Here is a 24,902-nt window from a genome sequence, read left to right as displayed (position 1 = left end):
TAACATGTAACATGATTTTGAAGGTGGCCTTTTAATGTTCCATGCCTACTGCAGCCAAAATGAGGGAGTCTCACTCTCCCTGCTGGAATTTTCAAAGGAATCGTAAGGTGGTGGGAAGCACAGGTAAGTATAAGCAGCATAGGATATTGTACATGGGATTTGTTTGTGTTTGAGCTGCTTCTATCCTCCATACAAGTTAATGTGAATGGAAAGGGAAGTCAAGAAGCTTGATACATCCTAGAAGCATTTTGAAGCAGTTTGTTAACCACTTGCCCTCCAGAGGATTTAGCCCCCTTCCTGACCAGGCCATTTTTTTTCGTTACGGCGCTGCGTTGCTTCAACTGACAATTGCGCGGTCATGCAATGCTGCACCCAAATGAAATTTACTCTTTTCCCCACAAATAGAGCTTTTGGTGGCATTTGATCGCCTGTGCATTTTTTTTTGTGATATATATATATATATATATATATATATATATATATAGGCCAACAATTTTGAGAAAAAAAACATTTTTGACTTTTTGCTATTAAACGCGTCCAGTAAACAGTAAAATTTAAAAAAAAAAAATTAAAAAAAAATAAAAATTTCGTCATACATTTCGGCCATAATGTATTTTGCTACATATCTTTGTTAAAAAAAATCCCAATACGTGTAAATTAATTGGTTTATGTGAAAGTTATAGCGTTTACAAATGGCGGTATATATACTGAGATTTTTTTTATTATTATTACTAGTAATGGCGGCGATCAGCGACTTATAGCGGGACTGCAGCAGGCATTCTGACACTGAGGGGAACTGACTTGGTGTCACTGACATCCCCAGTGACACCAATACAGTGATCAGTGCTAATAAAAAGCACAGATACTGTACTAATGGCACTGGGCAGCAAGGGGTTAACATGTGGGGCGATCAAAGGGTTAACTATGTGCTGTTTTACTGTAAGCTGTGTGTGTGCTTTCAACTGTAAGCACACTGCTTTGTATGGCTCTGCTATGCAGAGCCATACAAAGCAGTGTGCAGGAGCCAACAGGGGAGAGAACTGTATTGCTTACATACAGTTCTCTCCCCCCCGCCATTAATGCTCGGCAATCACCGGCTGAGACCCAGTGATTGACTGCCAAGGCCATGTACAGAGTCATGGGTAGGGTGCGAGCACCCCTTACCTGGAAATGCAAAATCATGTATATACATGATTTTGCGCACCCCTACATCCCTGTAGCAGTATATCTGCTAGAGGGTGGCAGGAAAGCAGTTAAACAACTAAAAAACAGATCAAATGGACATGAAAACACAAGTCAAAGCAAATCAGAAGCATCAGAAAACATGCTGCATTTGATTTGCTTCCTAATCTGCTGCCCATGGGCACCTCTGGTACTGCAGCAAACCTGTTACTTCGCATTGCATAGACAAAGCGCAGGTTCTCTCTAAAGATGAGCTCTGGGTGAAAAAAACATCTGCTGAAATATATTTCTTGACAGCCATAAAGGACATAAATCCAAAATATGTGCAGTTAATGAACATTAATCCTTGCAGTGCAAAGGTCCCCACTACAATGGTTTTTTGTTGGGCTCGAAAATTTGCTCAATATACAGGTGAAACTCGAAAAATTTGAATATCGTGCAAAAGTTCATTTATTTAAATAATGCAACTTAAAAGGTGAAACTAATATATGAGATAGACTCATTACATGCAAAGCAAGATAGTTCAAGCCGTGATTTGTCATAATTGTGATGATTATGGCTTACAGCTCATGAAAACCCCAAATCCACAATCTCAGAAAATGAGAATATTGTGAAAAGGTGCAATATTCTCGGCTCAAAGTGTCCCACTCTAATCAGATAATTATGCCATAACACCTGCAAAGGGTTCCTGAGCCTTTAAATGGTCTCTCAGTCTGGTTCAGTAGGAATCACAATGATGGGAAAGACTGCTGACCTGACAGTTGTGTAGAAAACCATCATTGACATCTTCCATAAGGAGGGAAAGCCTCAAAAGGTAATTGCAAAAGAAGTTGGATGTTCCCAAAGTGCTGTATCAAAGCACATTAATAGAAAGTTATGTGGAAGGGAAAAAAGTGTGGAAGAAAAAGGTGCACAAGCAGCAGGGATGACCGCAGCCTGGAGAGGATTGTCAGGAAAAGGCCACTCAAAAGTGTTGGGGACTTTCACAAGGAGTGAACTGAGGCTGGAGTCAGTGCATCAAGAGACTCCAAGTCAAGTCACTCCTGAACAACAAACAACGTCAGAAGCGTCTTACCTGGGCTAAAGAAAAACAGACCTGGTCTGTTGCTCAGTGGTCCAAAGTCCTCTTTTCTGATGAGAGCAACTTTTGTATCTCATTTGGAAACCAAGGACCCAGAGTATGGAGGAAGAATGGAAAGACACACACTGCAAGATGCTTGAAGTCCAGTGTGAAGTTTCCACAGTCTGTGTTGATTTGGGGAGCCATGTCATCTGCTGGTGTTGGTCCACTGTGCTTCATTAAGTCCAGGGTCAATGCAGCCTTCTACCAGGAGATTTTGGAGCACTTCATGCTTCCTTCCGCAGACGAGATTTATGGGGATGCCAACTTCATTTCCCAGCATGACTTGGCACCTGCCCACGCTGCCAAAAGCACCAAAACCTGGTTAAATGACTGTGGGATTACTGTGCTTGATTGGCCAGCAAACTTGTCTGACCTGAACCCCATAGAGAACCTATGGGGCATTGCCAAGAGAAAGATGAGAGACATGAGACCGAACAATACACAAGAGCTGAAGGCCGCTATTGAAGCATCCTGGTCTTCCATAACACCTCAGCAGTGCTACAGGCTGATAGCTTCCATGCCACTCCACATTGAGGCAGTAATTGCTGCAAAAGGGGCCCAAACCAAGTACTGAGTACATATGCATGCTTCTACTTTTCAGAGGTCCGATATTGTTCTATGTACAATCCTTGTTTTATTGATTGCATGTAATATTCTAATTTTCTGAGATTGTGGATTTGGGGTTTTCATGAGCTATAAGCCATAATCATCACAATTATGACAAATCACGGCTTGAACTATCTTGCTTTGAATGTAATGAGTCTATCTCATATATTAGTTTCACCTTTTAAGTTCCATTACTGAAATAAATGAACTTTTGCACGATATTCAAATTTTTCGAGTTTCACCTGTAGGTTTGTGGACGCCTTGCACATGTGGTGTAGATCTACAAATGTATCCATAATAAATAAATCTGTTGACGGATTACAGAAATCACACAGGGACCCCGGTCCTGATATACATACCATGGTCATGGTGTACAGTTGCTTGAGGGAGCTCATAGTGCGGAGAAGAAGCACCACAAGTCCACCACCTTCCACCGTCTCTATGGTACGAGCCAGCAAGTTGGGAGTCAGAGCCTCGAAATCCTAAAAGGAAAAGAAAAGAAAGCTAACTGTGAACTCTGCACAAATCTAAGAGCCAGACACAGATGGAGGATTGATGCATTTCCATGACATCTGCTTTCAACAGGGATAAGCTGGGTTTGGTCCATACTCTGCTCAACAGAACCCACAGGAAGCTGTCATGAGATCACATCCCTGCCAGCCTATAAATCACAACCATATTTCATCAATGTCATCGCCCTTATATAGCCGTATCAGTCCAATGTCATCATAGATGCCCCGCAGCTCCACATTCACCTCGGACACAGCTGATTGGGCCGGCAGGGATTTGATCATGTGACAGATTCCCACAGGTTCAGCTGAACTAGGTTTAGAACAAACCCCACTCATCACCATTTTGACTAGCTTTGTATATGATCAAACTATGAAGAAGTAAAAAACATTTTGCATGCTTTCATGTTTCCGTTTCGCACCCATTTCTGTATATCTATACCGGCCAGCTTGTCCAGCAAATATTGAGGAACACTGTGCCTCCTGCCCCAGGGAACTGATAAGCTCACTGCTGGGTGAGGACCTAGGAGGGCCAATACAAGCAGAATAATCGTCATACCTGTAACACGCACATGCCAAAGGTGTTTCCCAGAATCTTGTGGGTCTCATTATAATAACAGTAGCGGATGTTGGTGGCGGCAATAAACAGCTCAAATGGGTCATCCTCCTTTATGTTCAGCGTGCCGCTTTTTATCCTTTTCTGCAGTTTTCTCATTTTCTTCTTCCGGTTACTGCAGAGGAAAAAGTGCTTGTGTCACAAACCCACTCCAGACAAGACACAAACCAGGCTATAAACAATGGACTCCTCAGAAAAGTTATAAAAACAAGACAATCTACTGAACATGACTGCCAGGCTCAGAAAATCCCAAATTATTTTTCCACTGACTGAGGATGCTTCTGTGGGACTGCAGCCTCTCCTCCAAGTATAGAGAAGAACGAAGCTTGGAAGAAGTAATCAGAAATATTCATATCGAAGACTGACCATACACTATAATATAGGGCCTCGTGTCCCCCCAAGGCGGTGGAGAGCGGGCCTCTCCTCCTGTCCCCCCAAGGGGGTGGAGAGCGGGCCTCTCCTCCTGTCCCCCCAAGGGGGTGGAGAGCGGGCCTCTCCTCCTGTCCCCCCAAGGGGGTGGAGAGCGGGCCTCTCCTCCTGTCCCCCCAAGGGGGTGGAGAGCGGGCCTCTCCTCGTGTCCTCCCAAGGGGGTGGAGAGCGGGCCTCTCCTCGTGTCCCCCCAAGGGGGCAAAGAAGAAAACAAAAGTCTGCTTCACAACGAGGCTTGGTGCGCAAGTAGAACGCAAATCGATCTCCAGAGCCTGGGGACTGCATTGCAAGCCACCCGCTCCATCTGTGCTCACCACAAAGATTTCCCTTCGCATTTGGCGATTGGGCGAGCAGAAATTTCAAGCCCTGCACTATATAATCTGATCGTACAATCCCCTAGAAATCTACCGCCAACTATAGAGTGCAATGGTCTTCCTGATTAGATAATTATTTATTAATTGAAATGGTTATTTATATTTGTTTTATTACAGCTTTGTTAAAGCTAGGGGAGATTGTACAATCAGATTGTATACGGTATCGCCAGCTTTAGGCTCATTTTTTTTTCTGTTGTATATTTTATGGCTAGAATAGAGACTGTTTAGCTACTTGCCTACCAAGGTACATACATTTCTGTGCATTGGAGCTCAGCTGTGGTGCTTAGAAGCACACAGTGTGACAGAGAGAAGTGCTGAAAATTGCAGACATGTTACACCACAAAGCTCAGCAGCTGCCACCTGCATTCCAGTGTAAACAGGAAACCTAGAAAACAATTATTTTCTGTGTGCCTTGTGAAGACTGGCAGAAAAACACTGATCTCTGCACAAGTGTGAACAAGCCCTCAGAGCTGACGTTTAATCTGCCCATATTTTGCCTTCATAACTCACCAACTTTCTAATAACATTAAAAAAAAACACTTTTTTCTTTTAATACCTTATCCTAGTCCCAGTGAGAAGCTCACAGTGTGCAGTGAAACCTGATTAAGCAATTTTAGTGCACTACAGGAAACCTGTGCAAGACTGAAGGGAAGGCTGGAGGTCAGATTCAATAAGTGCAAAAAAGGGAAACCTGAAAACAGACCGATCGATAGAAGCTGATTTTTGGATGTGTTACCTGCTGAAGCCCAGCTCTTTCTTGTAACACCAGAGTACAGAGGGGCGAGCTCTGACCGCAGCTTTGGAGAGCATGTGATGGAGAATGACCACCTGTGGAGAGGGACATGGTTACTTTACAATCTTAGAAGGCAAGCTGCATATACTATACAATACAGACAGAAACCAAAGATGGCTTCCACAGGGCAGTATCCCCCAGCATCCAATAAGATTTCATGCATCCACTGCAGGCTAGTGTAACACATACTAATCTACAGTTGCAAGAAAAAGTATGTGAACCCCTTGGGATTACGTGGAGTTTTGCATGAATTGGGCATAAAATGTGCTCTGAACGTCATCTAAGTCACAACAATAGAAGAACACAGTCTGCTGAACATAATACTACACAAACATTAGATGTTGCCATGGTTTAATTGCACATAACATGTAAACATTCACAGTGCAGGGAGGAAAAAGTATGTGAGGCCCTAGCTTAATGACTTTTCCCAGAGCTAATTGGAGCCAGAAGTGAGCCAACCTTGACTCCAATCAGTGTGATGATATTGGATGTGTTGCTGACAGCTGTCCTGCCCTTAAAAAACACACACCCGTTTTGGGTTTACTGGTTTCAAGAAGCACTGTCTGATGTGAACCATGCCTCGCAGAAAAGAGCTCTCAGAAGACCTACGATCAAAAATTGTTGACTTGCATGAAGCTGGAAAGGGTTACAAAAGTATCTCCAAAAGCCTTGATGTTCATGTGTCCATGGTAAGACAGACTGTCTACAAATGGAGAAAGTTTAGCACTGTTGCTACTCTCCCTAGGCGTGGTCATCCTGTAAAAATGACTGCAAGAGCACAGCGCAGAATGCTGCATGAGGTAAACAAGAATCCCAGAGTGTCAGCTAAAGACCTACAGAAATCTCTGGCACATGCTAACATTTTTGTTGACACATCTACAATAAGGAAAACATTAAACAAGAATGGAGTACATGGGAGGACACCACGGAGGAAGCCATTGCTGTCCAAAAAGAATATTGCAGCACGTTAGAAGTTTGCAAAAGAGCACCTGGATGTTCCACAGCACTACTGGCAAAATATACTGTGGACAGATGAAACCAAGATTGAGTTGTTTGGGAAGAACACACAACACTATGTGTGGAGAAAAAAAGGCACAGCACACCAACATCAACACCTCATCCCCACTGTAAAACATGGCGGAGGGAGCATCATGGTTTGGGGCTGCTATGCTGTCTCAGGGCCTGGACGGATTGTTGTCATTGATGGGAAAATGAATTCCAGAGTTTATCAAGACATTTTGCAGGAAAACGTACGACCATCTGTCCGCCAACTGAAGCTCCGCAGAGGATGGGTGACGCAACAGGACAATGACCCAAAGCATACAAGTAATTCAACAAAACAATGGCTGCAACAGCACAGAATACGCCTTCTGGAGTGGCCCAGTCAGAGTCCTGACCTCAACCCGATTGAAATACTGTGGCATGACCTTAAGAGAGCGATTCACACCAGACATCCCAAGAATATTGCTACACTGAAACAGTTTTGTGAAGAGGAGCGGTCCAAAATTACTCCAGATCGTTGTGCAGGTCTGATCTGCAACTACAGGAAACGTTTGTTTGAGGTTATTGCTGCCAAAGGAGGGTCAACCAGTTATTAAATCCAAAGGTTCACATACTTTTTCCTCCCTGCACTGTGAATGTTTACATGTTATGTGCAATTAAACCATGGCAACATCTAATGTTTGTGTAGTATTATGTTCAGCAGACTGTGTTCTTCTATTGTTGTGACTTAGATGACGTTCAGAGCACATTTTATGCCCAATTCATGCAAAACTCCACGTAATCCCAAGGGGTTCACATACTTTTTCTTGCAACTGTATTACAGGGAACCACTCTACAGTCTCGGATTAGCAGTGAAGACACAAACTTCAAAAGTAGGTCAGCAACGGTGACTCTACCATACTGGGCCAAGGGCAGTAAGGCAAGGTTTGATTCTTGCTGGGTCCATCAACATACTGCCCAGTCCCCTTCTCTGGGTGAGCTTCCTATATACAATTCTCTTTGGCATACAAGCCTTAAAAAAAAAACAGAACAAAACAAGAAAAAACAAAAAACACATATGTAGAGCTTGGACAAAAAACGGAAATGCTACACGATTTGCAGGTGTGAAAGTGACGACATGTTTCACATTGAAAGTGATGTAAAATTCTTTTGCTTCTGCTGTGGGATGAGACACCTAGCTAACAGGTGGGAAGCCTCACTTTCCTCATTCACTGCATGCGCTGCTAGTAATACACAGTCATGTCAGAGCTTACTGAGCCTCACAGAGGGCAAATTGTTGGTGCCGCTTAGCTGGGGCCTCTGTGACTGAAGTTGCCAATTTGTTTGCCGTGTTGCGAGGTGCAGTATCAAAGTTGATGACGGCATATACAGTTTCTGGAAAACTGTAATCTGAGAAGCATAAGTGCGGTCGACATGGTCAGCTGACCAAAAAAAAGACAAAAAGGACATTGCGCAGGATTGTGACCCGGAATAAGAAAACAATTGCTGCAAAAGTGACTGCGGAGCTCAATCTCATTCTTCACAGGACTCGGTCTTCACGGGACTGAGATTGAGCTCCGCAGTCACTTTTGCAGCAGTTGTTTTCTTATTCCAGGTCATAATCCTGCGCAATGTCCTTTTGTCCCTTTCAATCAGCTGACCATGTGACGACGTTTTCTCAGAAACTGTATATGCTGTCATTACCTTTGATACTGTACCCCCTTACATGGCAAATAAACTGGCAACTTCAGTTACAGAGGCACCAGCTATGCAGCTCCAACAATTTGCCCTCTTGGAAGTTGAGTAAGCTCTGACATGACTGTGTATTACTAGCAGCGCATGCAGTAAATTGAGGCTTCCCACCTGTTAGCTAGGTGTCTCATCACACAGCGGAAGCAAAAGAATTTTACATCACGTCCGCTTTCAATGCGAAACATGTCGTCACTTTCACACCTGCAAATCATGTAGTGTTTCCATTTTATTGTCCAACCCCTTTACTACAGATTGTCTGGATGTGTTTAGTTGTCAGGGTAGGATGTGGTGACAGAGGGCTTTATTTACTAAAGCTGGAGAGTGCAAAAATCAGACTCACTTCGGCATAGAAACCAATCAGCTTCCAGGTTTTATTGCCAAAGCTTAATTAACCCCTTGCCTACCGGGCACTTTTACCCCCTTCCTGCCCAGGACATTTTTCAGCTTTCAGCGCTGTCGCACTTTGAATGACAATTGCGCGGTCATGCAACATTGTAGCCAAACAACATTTTTATCATTTTTTTTGAGACAGATAGAGCTTTCTTTGGTGGTATTTAATCACCACTGGGGTTTTTATTTTTTGCTAGACAAACTAAAAAAAAGACTGAAAATTAAAAAAAAAAGTTTCTTAGTTTCTGTTATAAAATTTTGTAAATAAGTAATTATTTCTACTTCACCGATGTGCGCTAATGAGGTTGCAGTGATGGGCACTGATAGGCGGCACTGACTGGAAATGTTAGGTGGCACTGATGGGAACTGATAGGCGGCACTGATATGTGGCATTGACGTGCACCGATAGGCGGCACTGATATGTGGCATTGACGTGCACCGATAGGCCTTGATATGTGGCATTGACGTGCACCGGTAGGCCTTGATATGTGGCATTGACGTGCACCGGTAGGCCTTGATATGTGGCATTGACGTGCACCGGTAGGCCTTGATATGTGGCATTGACGTGCACCGGTAGGCCTTGATATGTGGCATTGACGTGCACCGGTAGGCCTTGATATGTGGCATTGACGTGCACCGGTAGGCCTTGATATGTGGCATTGACGTGCACCGGTAGGCCTTGATATGTGGCATTGACGTGCACCGGTAGGCCTTGATATGTGGCATTGACGTGCACCGGTAGGCCTTGATATGTGGCATTGACGAGCACCGGTAGGCATTGATATGTGGCATTGACGTGCACCGGTAGGCATTGATATGTGGCATTGACGTGCACCGGTAGGCATTGATATGTGGCATTAACGTGCACCGGTAGGCATTGATATGTGGCATTGACGTGCACCGGTAGGCATTGATATGTGGCATTGATGTGCACCGGTAGGCATTGATATGTGGCATTGATAGGCACTGATGGGGCTACACTGATCATCAGTGCCCTGATCATCAGTGTAGGTGTCCCCTCTGAGCAATGCTGCTTGACGGCTCTCCTCGTGCTGTCAGCATGAGGAGAGGACTGCCAATAACCAGCATTTCCTTGTTTACATGCGATTTGTGATGTCCCAGGGACACAGCGCACCACCAATGGGCGCACATGCGCAGTTAGGGTGAGAGGATGTCATATGACGTCCTCCCAGAACGAGAGAGCGTCATTTCCTTATATGGTGAGAGGGAGGCGGTTAAACAAGCTGAGGTTAGAAGGCGATTGGCTACCATGCACAGGTGCACCACATTCTGAGTGAACCAGCTTTAGTAAATCTCCCCCATGGTGTCCTAAATGTTGGTTCTGGAGGAGGAGATATAAATTCATTTCATCCCGCATTATCATAAGCAGCCGACATACCACCCAAAATACCCGGGTCACATGACCAATTATAAAATTGAACACAGTTACCTGATCTTTCCCATGATCCCCCACAATCACAAAGAAATTTCTCTGCTTCTCAGCAATTCCGTTCTCAATCAGGACCCGGATCCGATTATCAATCTTCTTCCTCTGCATTGTGATTGGTTAACCTGGGGGGAGCCAGCGTCTCATGTTAGCCTTGTAAAAGCAATTGATCTCCCATCACATCTACATGACTATACTGTTCATGGTGCCCCTGGCCACTTCCTTCTCTGGCACCTAGCTGTGTTCACTGAGCTTGTCACATAATCTGTCAGGGAAGATCGGTAATGCAATAAATCAGCTACTCGTCTTAAAGGGTTTGTTCGCCTTTACAATAAAACTGCCTGGTTTGGAAGAAGCTGCTAGGAGTTTTTCAGACAGGTGTGGGTGTGGCTATTCACATCCAACAGATAAAACATGACATAACAGCTTCTTAGGCTACATTCACACATGTGACTCCTAGCAAAGATTAGTATACTCTTGCCAGCAGTTCTAAACCCTCCGTGTGATGAGCAGCAGCTGTCAGATCTGTACTCATCCATGGCCGCTGTGTGCATAGAACCACTTGGATGTTTGAGGAATTTCAGAAAAATGCAACATTATGGCCACTAGATGGAGCCGATGATCAATGGAAACAGACATATTAGACACATTACCGAGATTGCTGGTGACCGCTGTGCAAAGGATTCAGACATCTACCCAGCAATTTTTTAATTATAAACAGCCCCCATAGAGTGGGGAAGACTCTCTGTCAAGCATTTATTGCTGCCTATGTCCCGGGGGGGGGGGAGATTTACCCCATTTGTAGCAGTACAGTGGCTAAATGGTTAGCACTTCCACCTGGCAGTAGTAGGGTTGCTGGTTCAAATCCCAACCTCGGCACCAAATGCCTGGAGTTTGCATGTTCTCCCTGTGCCTGCATGGGTTTCCTCCGGGAACTCCAGTTTCCTCCCACACTCCAAAGACATGCTGGTAGGTTAATTGGCTCCAGTCTAAATTGTCCATAGTATGTATATGTATGAATGTGAGTTAGGGACCTTAGATTGTACACCCCTTGAGGGTTAGGGACTGACGTGAATGTACAATATATATGTAAAGCTCTGAGGAAATTGACAGAGTTATAGAAGTACCTGAAATAAATATTTGTACCCCTATTTGCACTGGTGACCATTGCCTCCAAGAAAGAAAGTGAGGGGAGATGTTAGAAAATGCTAGGGTTGTCCTCAGAACAAGAAGTGAAGGGAAATTTCTCAAAAGTGAAACCTGTGTAAAAAGGGAGTTCCTCCTCCATTTGCAACTTCCAGTTGTGTGTCTGGCACAGGAAGTGAAGGGAAATTTCCCAAAGGTGAAGCCTGCCCAACCCAAGGTTCACACCTAAGCGTTTTGCAGAAATGCACTATAGTCCGTTTAACATGATTCCCTATGGGACAGGTTCACGCCTAAGCATTTTCCGCTGCATTTTGCAGAAACGCAGTACAGTCCCTTTAACATGATTCCCTATGGGACAGGTTCACATCTCCGCGTTTGCACCCGATGCATTTTTTGGAAAGGGTCAGGGACTTTTTTGAACGTAAAAAGTTGCGGTTTTGGTTCTATAGACTTAAATAGAAATGCTGCAGAAAAGCATGTAGTGCGTTTTTGCTGCATTTGAAATGCATAGCAACAAGAAAAAGAAAACCAGGCAACATGCATCAAAAATGCAATGCAGAAACGGGTCAAACGCAAACTGCATAGGTGTGAACCTACCCTAAAAAGGAAGTGCTCCTCCATTAGGCACAAGAAGTGAAGGGAAATTTTTCTCCTTGCTCTTGCAGTATCCTAGGGACAGGGACTAGAGTTGTTTCTCCCTACGCTGCGTGCATCAATAGAAACACACTGCCCTGCTCCTCCCACCCCCTCCCTTCTCCAAGCTAAGAGACTGACTGGAGACTGCACTGTCCACTGTTAGAAGTATGGCCAAACTTTGTTTGGCAGTACTCCTCTTGTGGGTCACAGAACACAGAAGTAGATGTACTTTTGTTCTCCTGTGACCCAGTGGGCTATGGCTTGCTATCCACTGACAGGGCAGAACAGTGCCAGACTCAGGGAGGATCCAGACAGTATTGCTGGGATCCTCCTAGCTGCCTTGACAGAAACTGCTAAAGGAGCACAGCGGAGACTGACAGTCACTGCTCAGAGCAGATTGACAGCTCATCAGCCATGTGATCACTCAGGTCTTGGTTCAAAAATTGCACTATGGAAGTATATATTTCAGGTACTTATATAGCGCCGTCAATTTACGCAGCACTTTACATATATATTGTACATTCACATCAGTCCCTAACCCTCAAGGGGTGTACAATCTAAGGGCCCTAACTCACATTCATACATACACATACTAGGGCCAATTTAGACAGGATCCAATTTACCTCCCAGCATGTCTTTGGAGTGTGGGAGGAAACTGGAGTACTCAGAGGAAACCCATGCAGGCACAGGGAGAACATGCAAACTCCAGGCAGGTGGTGCCGGGATTGGGATTCAAACCAGCGACCCCAGTACTGCCAGGCGGAAGTGCTAACCATTTAGCTACTGTGCTGCCTATGTAGATACAAAAGTAGATGTACTTTTGTTCTCCTGTGACCCCGTGGGCTATGGCTTGCTATCCACTGACAGGGCAGAGCAGTGCCAGACTCAGGGAGGATGCAGACAGTATTGCTGGCATCCTCCTAGCTGCCTTGGCAGAAACTGCCAGTCACTGCTCAGAGCAGACAGAGCTCATCAGCCATGTGATCACTCAGGTCTCGGTCCTAGACATTGCACTATGGAGGTATGTATGGTGTGGGTGTGTATATATATATAGAAAGATGGAACTCATGACTCTCCTTTAACTCTTTCCAGACTTCATGAGACTGGAAGTTCAGGGAAGCAGCACCAAGAAAGCAGGAGTCAGCCGTACTGAAAGCTGTGATCTGACAGTGGGGTAAGAATGTCCATGGTTTACTGGGGAATGATTTATTGGGCACAGGGTGTTGAACAAACAACTTTGGTACAATGGAGGGTTAATACTACAGATGAACAGGATGAAAGAGCAAGGAAACCATGTCCGGGGATACGGCTGCACACGAACGACGGCTGACAACCCCTTCCCTTCTACTGAAGGCGCCTAGAGAACACGTATGTACTGAAACCGGCCATTCCGCAACATAGAACCCGCCTGTGGCCCCCATACAGCACAGAGCCCGGGCCACACACCTCACCCAATACATACCCGGCAGACAGCTCCGCTCACATGTACCACGTGCACAGTAAGGAAGGACCCTGAGCTGTCCCTGGCGCCTGACCGCCTTCGGAGAGGTCCTTTCACTCAAAGTCGGCTTCGTGACATCACTTCTGCCCTCCGGAAACCATTTTGTTGTAGCCTGGAACACGCGCTGCATGGCGGGCTACCGAAAAATGGCCGCCCGCGAGCCACATTTTCCTTCTAGGCAAGTCACATGGCTGTGAACGCATTGTGTAGATGGGGGGTCAGTTTTGGTTGGTGGATTTATTAGTGTGAGATCTCAATGCTGCATTCCCTGCACAATCAATGAGGCTTCACCGGACCTTTTCAACAGAAATCTTCCCATGAGAATATTATATGTGCAATACACTTTGGGCAAAAAAAAGCTTCACAGATAGTACTTAATTGTTTGTGTGCATCATAAAAAGTTTGGGAGGGGGACAGAGGAGCTGGACCAGCACAAACCGTGATTGGACACTCCTAGAAGTGGCATGTATGAAAACGTTTGAAAAAATAATTTATGAAAAGGGATTTGCTGCAAGTAAGCACTCCGATTACTGGGGGTTTCTGTTACTGCAACGTTTCAGTTATACCCAGCAGTTTTTTTTTTAGTTCTGTGAGTGGAGAAAAGTTTAACTTTTTGTGACCCTATAAGGGTGATTTTCCCCTCGCTTCCTGCTCCTGTGACCCCCCCAACAAATAATGGGTGTGCTGGTGTAGGAAGGCAGACATTCCAACCCTTCCCTAGTCTGGTAATGAATGTGCCCGTGTCCCCATTGGAAAGGTTTCCCATCACTTCCTGTCCTGTCACACAGGATGTAAGATGGTACAAGTATCCCCCTCCAGGTGACTGCTTGCCGATATCGATCCCTTGTGTCGCTCTCAGGGACCCCCTTGACCTGGGGCATTCTGTGATGGGATTCATAACTCGCTTCCATAGTTGTGGGCTCGGACCTGCGGCCCTTTATGCCTCATCACTGGCCTGGTGCTGTGATGGCTGCACTACCCAAATGTAAGTCATGAAAGCCAGTGACCAATGGAGTTGCCACGTAGTTTCTGTTTAATGGCCCATCTAGTAAAAATAGGATTTGTTCCGAATGTTATTTGCTGAGAGATGCCAAGCTCGGTGGCTTCCCCCAGAATCGCTGGAAACGCTAGACTAGTGGTTTCCAGTCATTAAGCTGCAGCCTTCCTGCACCAGCTGCTGCTCGCCTAACCTCCCCCACCGGGTCCCCAAACCTCTCATCAGGGACCACAGTGTCCTTAAGCCCCCACAGTCTACTGCAGTGCCTCCTACCCCCCCATGTGCCCCCATTCTCCTACACTGTCCCCCAGCCCTCCTCCTCCCAATCTCCTACCCACCACAAAGCTTCCAGCCTTCTCCCATAGGGCTCCAGCCTACCACAAAGCCTCCCTACATAGTGCCCCTTAATCTCCCACCATGTCACATTTTGCTCATTAATCTCCCACACTGTCCCCCACCCCCCTCCTTCCCTATAGTGCCCCCAATCTCTGTGTCCCATAGCCAAATCACCCAGCCTCCCCCAATATCCTTCCATGTCCCACAACCCCCACAAGCCTACCACTGTGCCCTCCATCCTGCCACAAAGCCTCCCTACATAATGCCCCTTAATCTCCCACCATGTCACATTTTGCTCTTTAATCTCTCACACTGTCCCCCACCCCCCTCCTCCACTATAGTGCCCCCAATCTCTGTGTCCCATAGCCAAATCATCCAGCCTCCCCCAATATCCTACAATGTCCCACACTGCCTCACAACCCCCACACTCCCCGTCCCACAAGCCTACCACTGTGCCCTCCAGCCTGCCACAAAGTGCACCCCAATCTCCTACAATGTCACATACTGCAACCTCCCACACTGTCCCCCCATAGTGCCCCTAATCTCTGTGTCCCATAGCCAAATCATCCAGCCTCCCCCAATATCCTACAATGTCCCACACTGCCTCACAACCCCCACACTCCCCACCCCACAAGCCTACCACTGTGCCCTCCAGCCTGCCACAAAGCCTCCCTCCGTAGTCCACCCCAATCTCCTACAATCTCACATACTGCCTCAACCTCCCACACTGTCCCCCCATAGTGCCCCTAATCTCACAATGTTGCACAGGCTACTGCAAATCCTCCAGCCTCCTCCCACCCCCCATATCCCACACTGCCCCCAACCTTCCACATTGTCCCCTAGTCCCCCTCCTCTCCATAATACCCTTAATCTCATACATTGCTCCACAGCCTACTACAAAGCCTGCAGCCTTCCCCAAAATTGCCCCCAATCTCCTACAGTGTCCCTCACTGCCCCCCCCCCCCCCCAATCTTCCCCCAATCTCCCACAAAGCCTCTAGCCTCCCCCATAGGGCCCCCCAGTCTATATCAAAGCCTCCAGCCCCCCAAACCTCCCACAGTGCTTCCCAGCCTTCCATAATGTCTCTAGCCTTCCCCCAATCTCCCCACTGTTTCCCAAACTGCCCCCAACACCCTCCATAGTGTCTCTGAAAAGTTCCCAGCCTTCTGGAGATAATAGTAATATTCCCATCTCACACATTCCTGGAATAGGCTCAAAGGTAGTGGCTGCTGGAGATATCACAGGTCAATGTACATATTGAACTGTGAGGATGTGCCTGAGGAGGGGGTCCTGCACAGCCCTGAAACATTGCACTTTGTGATGTGATCAATCTTCAATAAAAAGTTTGGCTGACACTCTATGATCCATGGTGTGCGGGACAATACATACTTCATACTCCTGGAGAGAGAACAAGGCCCTCCAGAAACCTCATCCCCTATGCTAAGTCTGCAACAATGTTCCCCAATCCTCTACAGCTCCCCCCCCCCCCCCATTGTGACACCCATCCCCATCTAGTGCAGTTTCAAGACATATTTTGCATTCCCATTTTTTTGGGTGTGTATGAATTTTTTTTTTTACTGTTGGAACAGAGAGTTTTGGAAGAATTTACTGGGCCCTAGTCTCAGTAAGGTTGAGGAACACTGCTATAGATGACTGCTTTTATAACAGAGGCCTAGGCTTTCCAGGTGATCAGAGCTGGCATAGAGATGTCAAGGTGTCCACTTACAGCAAGTTGTGGAAATTCTTTTGTGAGGAAATGGCTGTTTTGAACACAGATCCCACCAACTGAGCCTTTAATGGCCATAGTCCACCGACAGACCTTTTACTGGAAACAACTTATCAGAAACAGGATCTGGAAGATTTTGCCATATTACCATCAATGAGGGAGGAACATGCAGAAATACAGTATATTATTTTTTTTTTTTCTCTACTTTTAGATGACCATGTGGCTGGCACCAGGGACAGAATAGCTAGTATGCATAAAAACATTGACACGCATGGCCTTAAAACTTAACCATTTACGCTCCAGAGGATTTATACCCCCCCCCCCCCCCCCCCCATTCCTGACCCAGCCAATTTTTGCAATGAGGCACTGCATTACTTTTACTGACACTTGTACAATCATGCAACACTGCACCCAAATTAAATTTGGGTCTTTTTTTTTTCTCCCTTAAGTGAAGCTTTCGTCCAGTGGTATTTGTGCACCTGTGTGGTTTTTTTTTTTATTCTTAAAAAAAAAATTGACTTTTTGCTATTAAACATGTCCAGTAAAAAAAAAAAAAAAAAATCAAACTATCACAAATTAACCAAAATGTATGCTGCTACATCTTTGCTAAAAAAAAAAACCCAATACATGTAAATTAATTGGTTTACGTGAAAGTGATAAATAACGTCTACAAAGGGCGGTGTACAGTTGCAAGAAAAAGTATGTGAACCCCTTGGGATTACGTGGAGTTTTGCATGAATTGAGCATAAAATGTGCTCTGAACGTCATCTAAGTCACAACAATAGAAGAACACAGTCTGCTGAACATAATACTACACAAACATTAGATGTTGCCATGGTTTAATTGCACATAACATGTAAACATTCACAGTGCAGGGAGGAAAAAGTATGTGAACCTTTGGACTTAATAACTGATTGATCCTCCTTTGGCAGCAATAACCTCAACCAAACTTTTCCTGTAGTTGCAGATCAGACCTGCACAATGATCTGGAGTCATTTTGGACCACTCCTCTTCACAAAACTGTTTCAGTGTAGCAATATTCTTGGGATGTCTGGTGTGAATCGCTCTCTTAAGGTCATGCCACAGCATTTCAATCGGGTTGAGGTCAGGACTCTGGGCCACTCCAGAAGGCGTATTCTGTGCTGTTGCAGCCATTGTTTTGTTGAATTACTTGTATGCTTTGGGTCATTGTACTGTTGCATCACCCATCCTCTGCGGAGCTTCAGTTGGCGGACAGATGGTCGTACGTTTTCCTGCAAAATGTCTTGATAAACTCTGGAATTCATTTTCCCATCAATGACAACAATCCGTCCAGGCCCTGAGGCAGCAAAGCAGCCCCAAACCATGATGCTCCCTCCGCCATGTTTTACAGTGGGGATGAGGTTTTGATGTTGGTGTGCTGTGCCTTTTTTTTCTCCACACATAGTGTTGTGTGTTCTTCCCAAACAACTCAATCTTGGTTTCATCTGTCCACAGTATGTTTTGCCAGTAGTGCTGTGGAACATCCAGGTGCTCTTTTGCAAACTTCAAACGTGCTGCAATATTCTTTTTGGACAGCAATGGCTTCCTCCGTGGTGTCCTCCCATGTACTCCATTCTTGTTTAATGTTTCCCTTATTGTAGATGTGTCAACAAAAATGTTAGCATGTGCCAGAGATTTCTGTAGGTCTTTAACTGACTCTCTGGGATTCTTCTTTACCTCATGCAGCATTCTGCGCTGTGCTCTTGCAGCCATTTTTACAGGACGACCACGCCTAGGGAGAGTAGCAACAGTGCTAAACTTTCTCCATTTGTAGACAGTCTGTCTTACCGTGGACACATGAACATCAAGGCTTTTGGAGATACTTTTGTAACCCTTTCCAGCTTCATGCAAGTCAACAATTCTTGATCGTAGGTCTTCTGAGAGCTCTTTTCTGCGAGGCATGGTTCACATCAGACGCTGCTTCTTGAAACCAGTAAACCCAAAACAGGTGTGTGTTTTTTAAGGGCAGGACAGCTGTCAGCAACACATCCAATATCATCACACTGATTGGAGTCAAGGTTGGCTCACTCCTGGCTCCAATTAGCTCTGGGAGAAGTCATTAAGCTAGGGCCTCACATACTTTTCCCTCCCTGCACTATGAATGTTTACATGTTATGTGCAATTAAACCATGGCAACATCTAATGTTTGTGTAGTATTATGTTCAGCAGACTGTGTTCTTCTATTGTTGTGATTTAGATGACGTTCAGAATACATTTTATGCCCAATTCATGCAAAACTCCACGTAATCCCAAGGGGTTCACATACTTTTTCGTGTGGATACTGAAATTTTTTGTTATATAACATAATGGCAGCGATTAGCAACTGATAGAAGTACTACAGCAAGCATTCTGAGGGGGGTATGGAGGTGTTTCCTGACTTAACCTAGGTTTTCAGCAGCATTTTACAGAAATGCAGTAATGCATTTAACATGATTTCCTATGGGACAGGTTTACATTTCTGTTTTCACCCGGTGCATTTGTCGGAAAGGTTCAGTGACTTTTTTTTTTTTTTTTTTTAAACGCAAAACATTGTGTTTTTGGTTCTATAGACTGCAATGGGAAAGCTGCAGAAAAGCATGTATTGCATTTGTGCCACATTTTAAATTTGCCTAGCAAAACCTCCTGGAGTTCAGATTTAACCAAGCGCTGTAGACAAGTGGGAAAACTGTTTATTTGCATATGCAACACCAGGGTGCTTATGCTGAAAATATAAAAAAAAAAAAAAAAAAATATATAAAAAAAATTTAAATAAAAAAAAAAGAGAAAAAAAAAAGGGAAATCAGCGTCAGAAGTGCCCTCACTTAATTCCCCCCAAAGTCCATATTGTTCAACAGTTTTAGACGTATTATCAGCCCATGTGATCTTTAAAGTGGAAGGCAAGTCAAAATCTAACTAAGCTTAACCCCTTTGCCTCGGCACTAAGTTTCAGAAGCCAGGAGGTGGGCGGGATTTTAGGGTCATGCAACTGCCGTGATTCAAGGTCACATGATCGGAAAAGGTCAGGACATCGGGACCTTTCCGTGAGTCACGGACATATGTGCTGAGAGCGCGCACGCTGTCAGCACATATGTATTTTCTAATGGCATGCAAAAATATGGCCGCTTGGCCTAGAAGCCGCATATTTGCATGCACTCGGCGTCTAGGGGTTAAATCTACTTCCAACCCCATTCGAAGCCTATTCTATCTGTTATGTAGAAGGAAAGATGTCTATACTTAAACTATTCTGAAGCTGCTCCAGGCTGTTGTCCTGGCAATCTCACCTCTGCAAAGCTGTAGAGTTCATGTGACCAGCCCAGAGTGCCTTCAGAGTAAGTATAGAACTCGTTCCTTTTACAGGGTACATCGAATAGGCTTAGAAAGAGGGTGGGATTAGATTAAGGCCTAGATCACATAATTATGAATGGCCTTCCCACACCTGTAGTCAAAACGCACTGCCATTCACTTAACTGCACCCCCACACATCTCAAACCGCAGGGGGGAAAGAAAAAAAAACAAAGAAAAAAAAAACAAAAAAAAAAAACGCATGGTGCCTTTGCTTTCCCAGCTTCTGCATTTCCAAAATGGCGAATTCACCTTTTTCGCCAGTGGGAAAGGCAGGCATGGCAGCTCAGATACCCAAGGTATATCCTCCTGCTGCCAGTCAGTCAAATGCGACCCACGAGGAGCAGGGCCCTCCTATCCCTCTTGTATTGAGCTGTATTGTCTCCCTTATATTGTAAAGCGCTGAGCAAACTGTTGGCGCTATATAAATCCTGTATAATAATAATGCTAGTAAATGATACTGGGCCACAAACCAAATGCTCTTAGGGTTTGATTGCATTAGCAGATGGGGGGGGCAACATTTTTACCTCCCCCTCCACTACTCCCCGTTTAGCTGGGAAGTGCAGTGGTCACGGATGTACACATGCAGCAAAGCTGCAGGAATTATACCCAATATCGTACGTCGGGCAGCAGTCAGTGGGACCAAGCACAATACACACGGTTACCGTTCAGTAGTCTTGCATTTAGGGGGTTAAAACAGGCAGTAAGGAGGCAATACAATGCCTCCTCCATGCCTGTCAAAGGCTCTTTGAATAGCAATCTGTTTGGATTGCTCTTCGGACAGCAAAGCTAGTGTAAATGAGGCCTTGCAGTAGTGAGCAACACCTGCATTGCATTAAAAAACATGACATGTTATATTTTAAGGCTGCTGCATGTCGACAGAACAATCATAATGAAAGGGCTGACCGAACACACATTTACAGCCTGGAAATTGTGATAAGGACCCCAGTGTTTTCTAATCCTAGCCTCACAAGCCAAATAGGGTCACTGAACTTTCCACACAGCATATTAAAATATCTAATTTAAAGCGGAGCTCCATCCAAAAGGGAAAGTTCCGCTTTAAAGCCTTTGTCCCCCCCTCCCCCTTAAGGATTGAAACCTTTGGGGAGCGGGTACCCGAATTTGAAAGGTACCCACTCCCACATCGATCAGAAGCGGAAGTTGTCCTTCTGCCCTTCCTCCCAGTAGTCTTCTGGGACACTGGATATGGTCCCGTAGTCTTCTGAAACCTGTCACAAGCACAGTGTGCATGCACAATGGGCACACGGCTATGAAGCCGCAAACGGTCACAGCCGGGTGCCCACACTGAAGATGCTGGCGCCAGGGAGAGAAGACTGCCAGTGAAACCAGCCGTGGTGAGGACACCGCTGGACTGAGGGACATTTGTCCCTGCTGACTTTTTTCCCCGATGGAACTACCCTTTAGGTTTATTTTACCTTTTTTGTTTTGTTTTTGAAAGTAGGTGAACCCTACTGGAACAGGAGGTATAAAAACTTTTGGATGTTCAATTCAGACAAGGGAAAAAAAAAAAAAAAAAAAAAAAAAAGGAGAGAAGAGGACCACACAATACAGACTGAAAATCAGTATACATTCAGCTTGCTGGAGTCATGGCTCACATATGCAGGCACACAAGCAAATCATACCCTTGCCGTTTCACAGTCCTTACACACTAGCGTCATCCGTTAACTCACTTTTTGTGCTTAGAAGAGAACTGATGAATACCGATTCAGTTTGTCAGTTTTTCTTAGTTGAAGTAAAAATAGTCAGAGGTGATAGAACATAAAACAAAAAAAGGTTTCTTCCATGAAAATGGTCATAAGACTCCAAAGTCACACGATTTTGAATGTGACTTAACGAGACTCCCGTTGCCTCGAAGTAGTGCAGGAACCTTTTCTAAGTGGTAAAGTTCTCAATGGGTGCCATTGAAAACAATGGGCAGCAACTTGTCATGCAAAGTTAGGTATCCAAAGTTGCTCAAGTGTGAATGGAGCCTAAAAAACAGAATGGATACATACCTTTTCCTTTTTTTTTTCCTTCTCAGAGGACAGACTTAAATGCTGGTGGATTTAAGCGAACAGTTGTTTGTTCACATCTGCCACTCAGAAATACATTATGGCCTAGTTTGGATCCATCCACAAACCTGACAGACCCAAACTGAACACTCATGTAAACGGGCCCTAAGTGATTCAACCTCAATCTGTACCACACACTCCAGGTGATGGTGATCTATGTGTACCACACACTCCAGGTGATGGTGATCTATGTGTACCACACACTCCAGGTGATGGTGATCTATGTGTACCACACACTCCAGGTGATGGTGATCTATGTGTACCACACACTCCAGGTGATGGTGATCTATGTGTACCACACACTCCAGGTGATGGTGATCTATGTGTACCACACACTCCAGGTGATGGTGATCTATGTGTACCACACACTCCAGGTGATGGTGATCTATGTGTACACACACACACACACACACACACACACACACACACACACACACACACACACGAGAACTGTCCCTGGTGACTCTTTGGATCCCTAGATCCATGTTCAAGAAGCATAAAAAAAATAAATAAAATAAGGTCCTCTGAGGACTTCATTCCCTTTTTTACATTTTTTCCATAAAAAAACAACTCAAACAATCCCACACATTATACACCACATCCATTGCAGCTTGGAATGTTCACTCAACATAAAACAGCCACTTTATATAAACAGGTTTTTTTATTTGCCTCTGTTCAAAATGATTGATCCTTTAATTGCCAGATTACTGGTCTCCCTCCCTGGGGATATGAACCACAAATGGCTGTTTAAACGATCCCAAACATGAAAAGATGGGGCCCCTTGGCAATCCTGTAGCAGAAGTTCTGTGACTTATCCAACATGGAACTACTAAACGCAGGTAACTTGGAATCCATTCGAACGTACACACAAACCAGACTAGCATGTCCTTCAAATGATCCTATAACGGATGATTACGTTCTCAAGCTGTGAAATGAATGAAAGTCTGTTCTCAAATGATAGTAAAGCGATGGAGCACAATAGCAGTGCAGGCCCAAGACAGGATAGCATTAGCAATCCCGCTGCCAAATGTATTGTTGGTCAGGAAAACAGGCCTAGTAATGCCCAGTATATACTGATCATTTAAGGATCCAGGGTCTAAGGTGGGTACATGTTCATTTCCAGCTCGAGCCCCAAGTGGTTACATTACAAAGGCAGAAATTTAACAGGTAACCGGAAAACTTAATGAGAAAACCATTCAAGTGTCCTGTCCTTCATGAACTTGAAGCTGCCACGGGTTCTTTACTGGAGTACAGAAGAACATGCAGCATTATCAGTGTTAGATGATTTTGCATATCCAGTTAAAGTATTCTGACAACTGTAATCTCATCTTAAACCAGGCAACAATAAAACAGTCCCCTTACAAGCAAAAAGATATCCTGGCAAGGGGAAGGTAAAAAATAAAAAGTTAACGCTTTTAACACCAGCTGGTGGGCAAGCCTTCCTTCCAACGATTTAATTGACTTGTTGACTGTTCATTTGTGGCATTCCTCGGCTAGGTCTTGGGGGCCCTCCGCGACCTGAAAAACGAAATAGCTGGCTTTAAAAAGTAAGGAACGTAATATGGCTTCTTATATAGTCAACTGCCTTAGCCCGCATGTCTAGAGGCCTAAATGATTTAATGGTTTGCCAGTGCCAAGAGAGTGGCATAAAGAGTTCCAAGAACAGAGGTCAACAAAAACGTGCGCTGCTGTTCAATGCTTGCTACGCAGTCAAGAAAGAAAAAAAAAACAAAGAAAAAAAAACCTTGCATGTTCTTAAAAATATATTAACTGCATCCCCGCTGCCCTATAGCAGAAATACTGCTACAGGGTGTCAGGGCTGCGCAAAATCACACTATATATCATCAATATCAAGTACTTATATAGCGCCGTCAATTTACGCAGCGCTTTACATATATTTTGTACATTCACATCAGTCCCTAACCCTTAAGGGGCATAATATATATATATATATATATATATATATATATATACACACATACACATACATACATACACACACACACACACGATTTTTCATTTCAGGGTGGGGGCGTGCGCTACAGATGTCGATCGCCGACGATCGCTAAGCAACACTGACAGGGGAGAGACCTGTGTATAAACACAGGTCTCTCCTGCCAGAAATAACATGCTGCACAGCAGAGAAATACACAGCAGCATGTTTCCCTAGAAAAACACACACACAGCAGCACATACAATAAAACAGCACACAGTTAACCATTTGATCGCCCCAGATGTTAACCCCTTCCTGCCCAGTGTCAGTGCTTTTTACTAGCAATGATCACTGTATTAATGTCATTGGCAGTTATTCTCAGCAACCCCCCCTCCCCCCATATCAGAATTCCCACCATAGTCCCGCTTTAAGTCACTGACCGCCACCATTACCAGTATAAAATTGCTATAAAACATGTCCAATAAAAAAAGTAAAACAGTCAAAAATGTTTTTTTTTTCCTGAAAAAAAAAAACCGCATAGGTGATCAAAAACCACCGAAAGAAAGCTCTATTTATGGGGGTGGGGGGCATAAAATTTCATTTATGTACAGCGTTGCATGACTGTGCAATTGTCAGTTAAAGTAACGCAGTGCCGTATAACAAAAAAAATAAATGGCCTGGTCAGGAGGGGGGGGTTAAATACTCTGGAGGGCAAGTGGTTTTAAGAATTATAATGCAAACACTCTGAAATTGCACATTAAAAATAACATATGTACTCCTACACAACTAAGGGGTAGATTTACTAAAATTGGAGCACTCAATCTGGTGCAGCCGTGCATAGCAGCCAATCAGCATCTAACTTCAGCTTGTTCAATTAAGCTTTACCAATAAAACCTGGAAGCGGATTGGTTTCTATGCAGAGCTGCACCAGATTTTGCTCTGTTTTAGTAAAATTCTACGTGATATGCAATTTAACACTTCGTTTTTCCTCCTATATAGTGCATAATCCTT

General features: G+C 44.7%; 2 protein-coding genes across 5 annotated transcripts in view; both read right to left on the bottom strand.

Moving 5' to 3' along the window:
• The window catches only part of NAT10 (N-acetyltransferase 10), a 55,108-nt gene extending 41,529 nt beyond the window's left edge, over positions 1-13,579 (bottom strand). The window contains exons 1-5 of the mRNA XM_089684619.1: positions 13,447-13,579; positions 10,206-10,327; positions 5,576-5,667; positions 3,980-4,151; positions 3,271-3,393 (exon numbers count right to left, since the gene is read on the bottom strand). Coding sequence (XP_089540745.1) covers positions 3,271-3,393; positions 3,980-4,151; positions 5,576-5,667; positions 10,206-10,313 — 495 coding nt within the window. The 5' untranslated portion in view covers positions 10,314-10,327; positions 13,447-13,579. The remainder of the gene's footprint in view (positions 1-3,270; positions 3,394-3,979; positions 4,152-5,575; positions 5,668-10,205; positions 10,328-13,446) is intronic.
• Positions 13,580-22,600: 9,021 nt separating this feature from the next.
• Positions 22,601-24,902, bottom strand: part of CAPRIN1 (cell cycle associated protein 1) — a 58,706-nt gene continuing 56,404 nt past the window's right edge. For all 4 annotated transcript variants that reach the window (XM_089684616.1, XM_089684615.1, XM_089684617.1 and 1 more), the window contains one exon: positions 22,601-23,476. In XM_089684616.1, coding sequence (XP_089540742.1) covers positions 23,412-23,476 — 65 coding nt within the window. In that variant the 3' untranslated portion in view covers positions 22,601-23,411. The remainder of the gene's footprint in view (positions 23,477-24,902) is intronic.

This window comes from Staurois parvus, unplaced genomic scaffold (genome assembly GCF_062004578.1).
Source record: "Staurois parvus isolate SC_StPar_1 unplaced genomic scaffold, SC_StPar_1.0 ptg000350l, whole genome shotgun sequence".
NCBI classification, from domain to species: Eukaryota; Metazoa; Chordata; class Amphibia; order Anura; family Ranidae; genus Staurois; species Staurois parvus.
The sequence above is the reverse complement of the archived record's forward strand: the minus strand, read 5'-3'. Positions and strand labels throughout refer to the sequence as shown.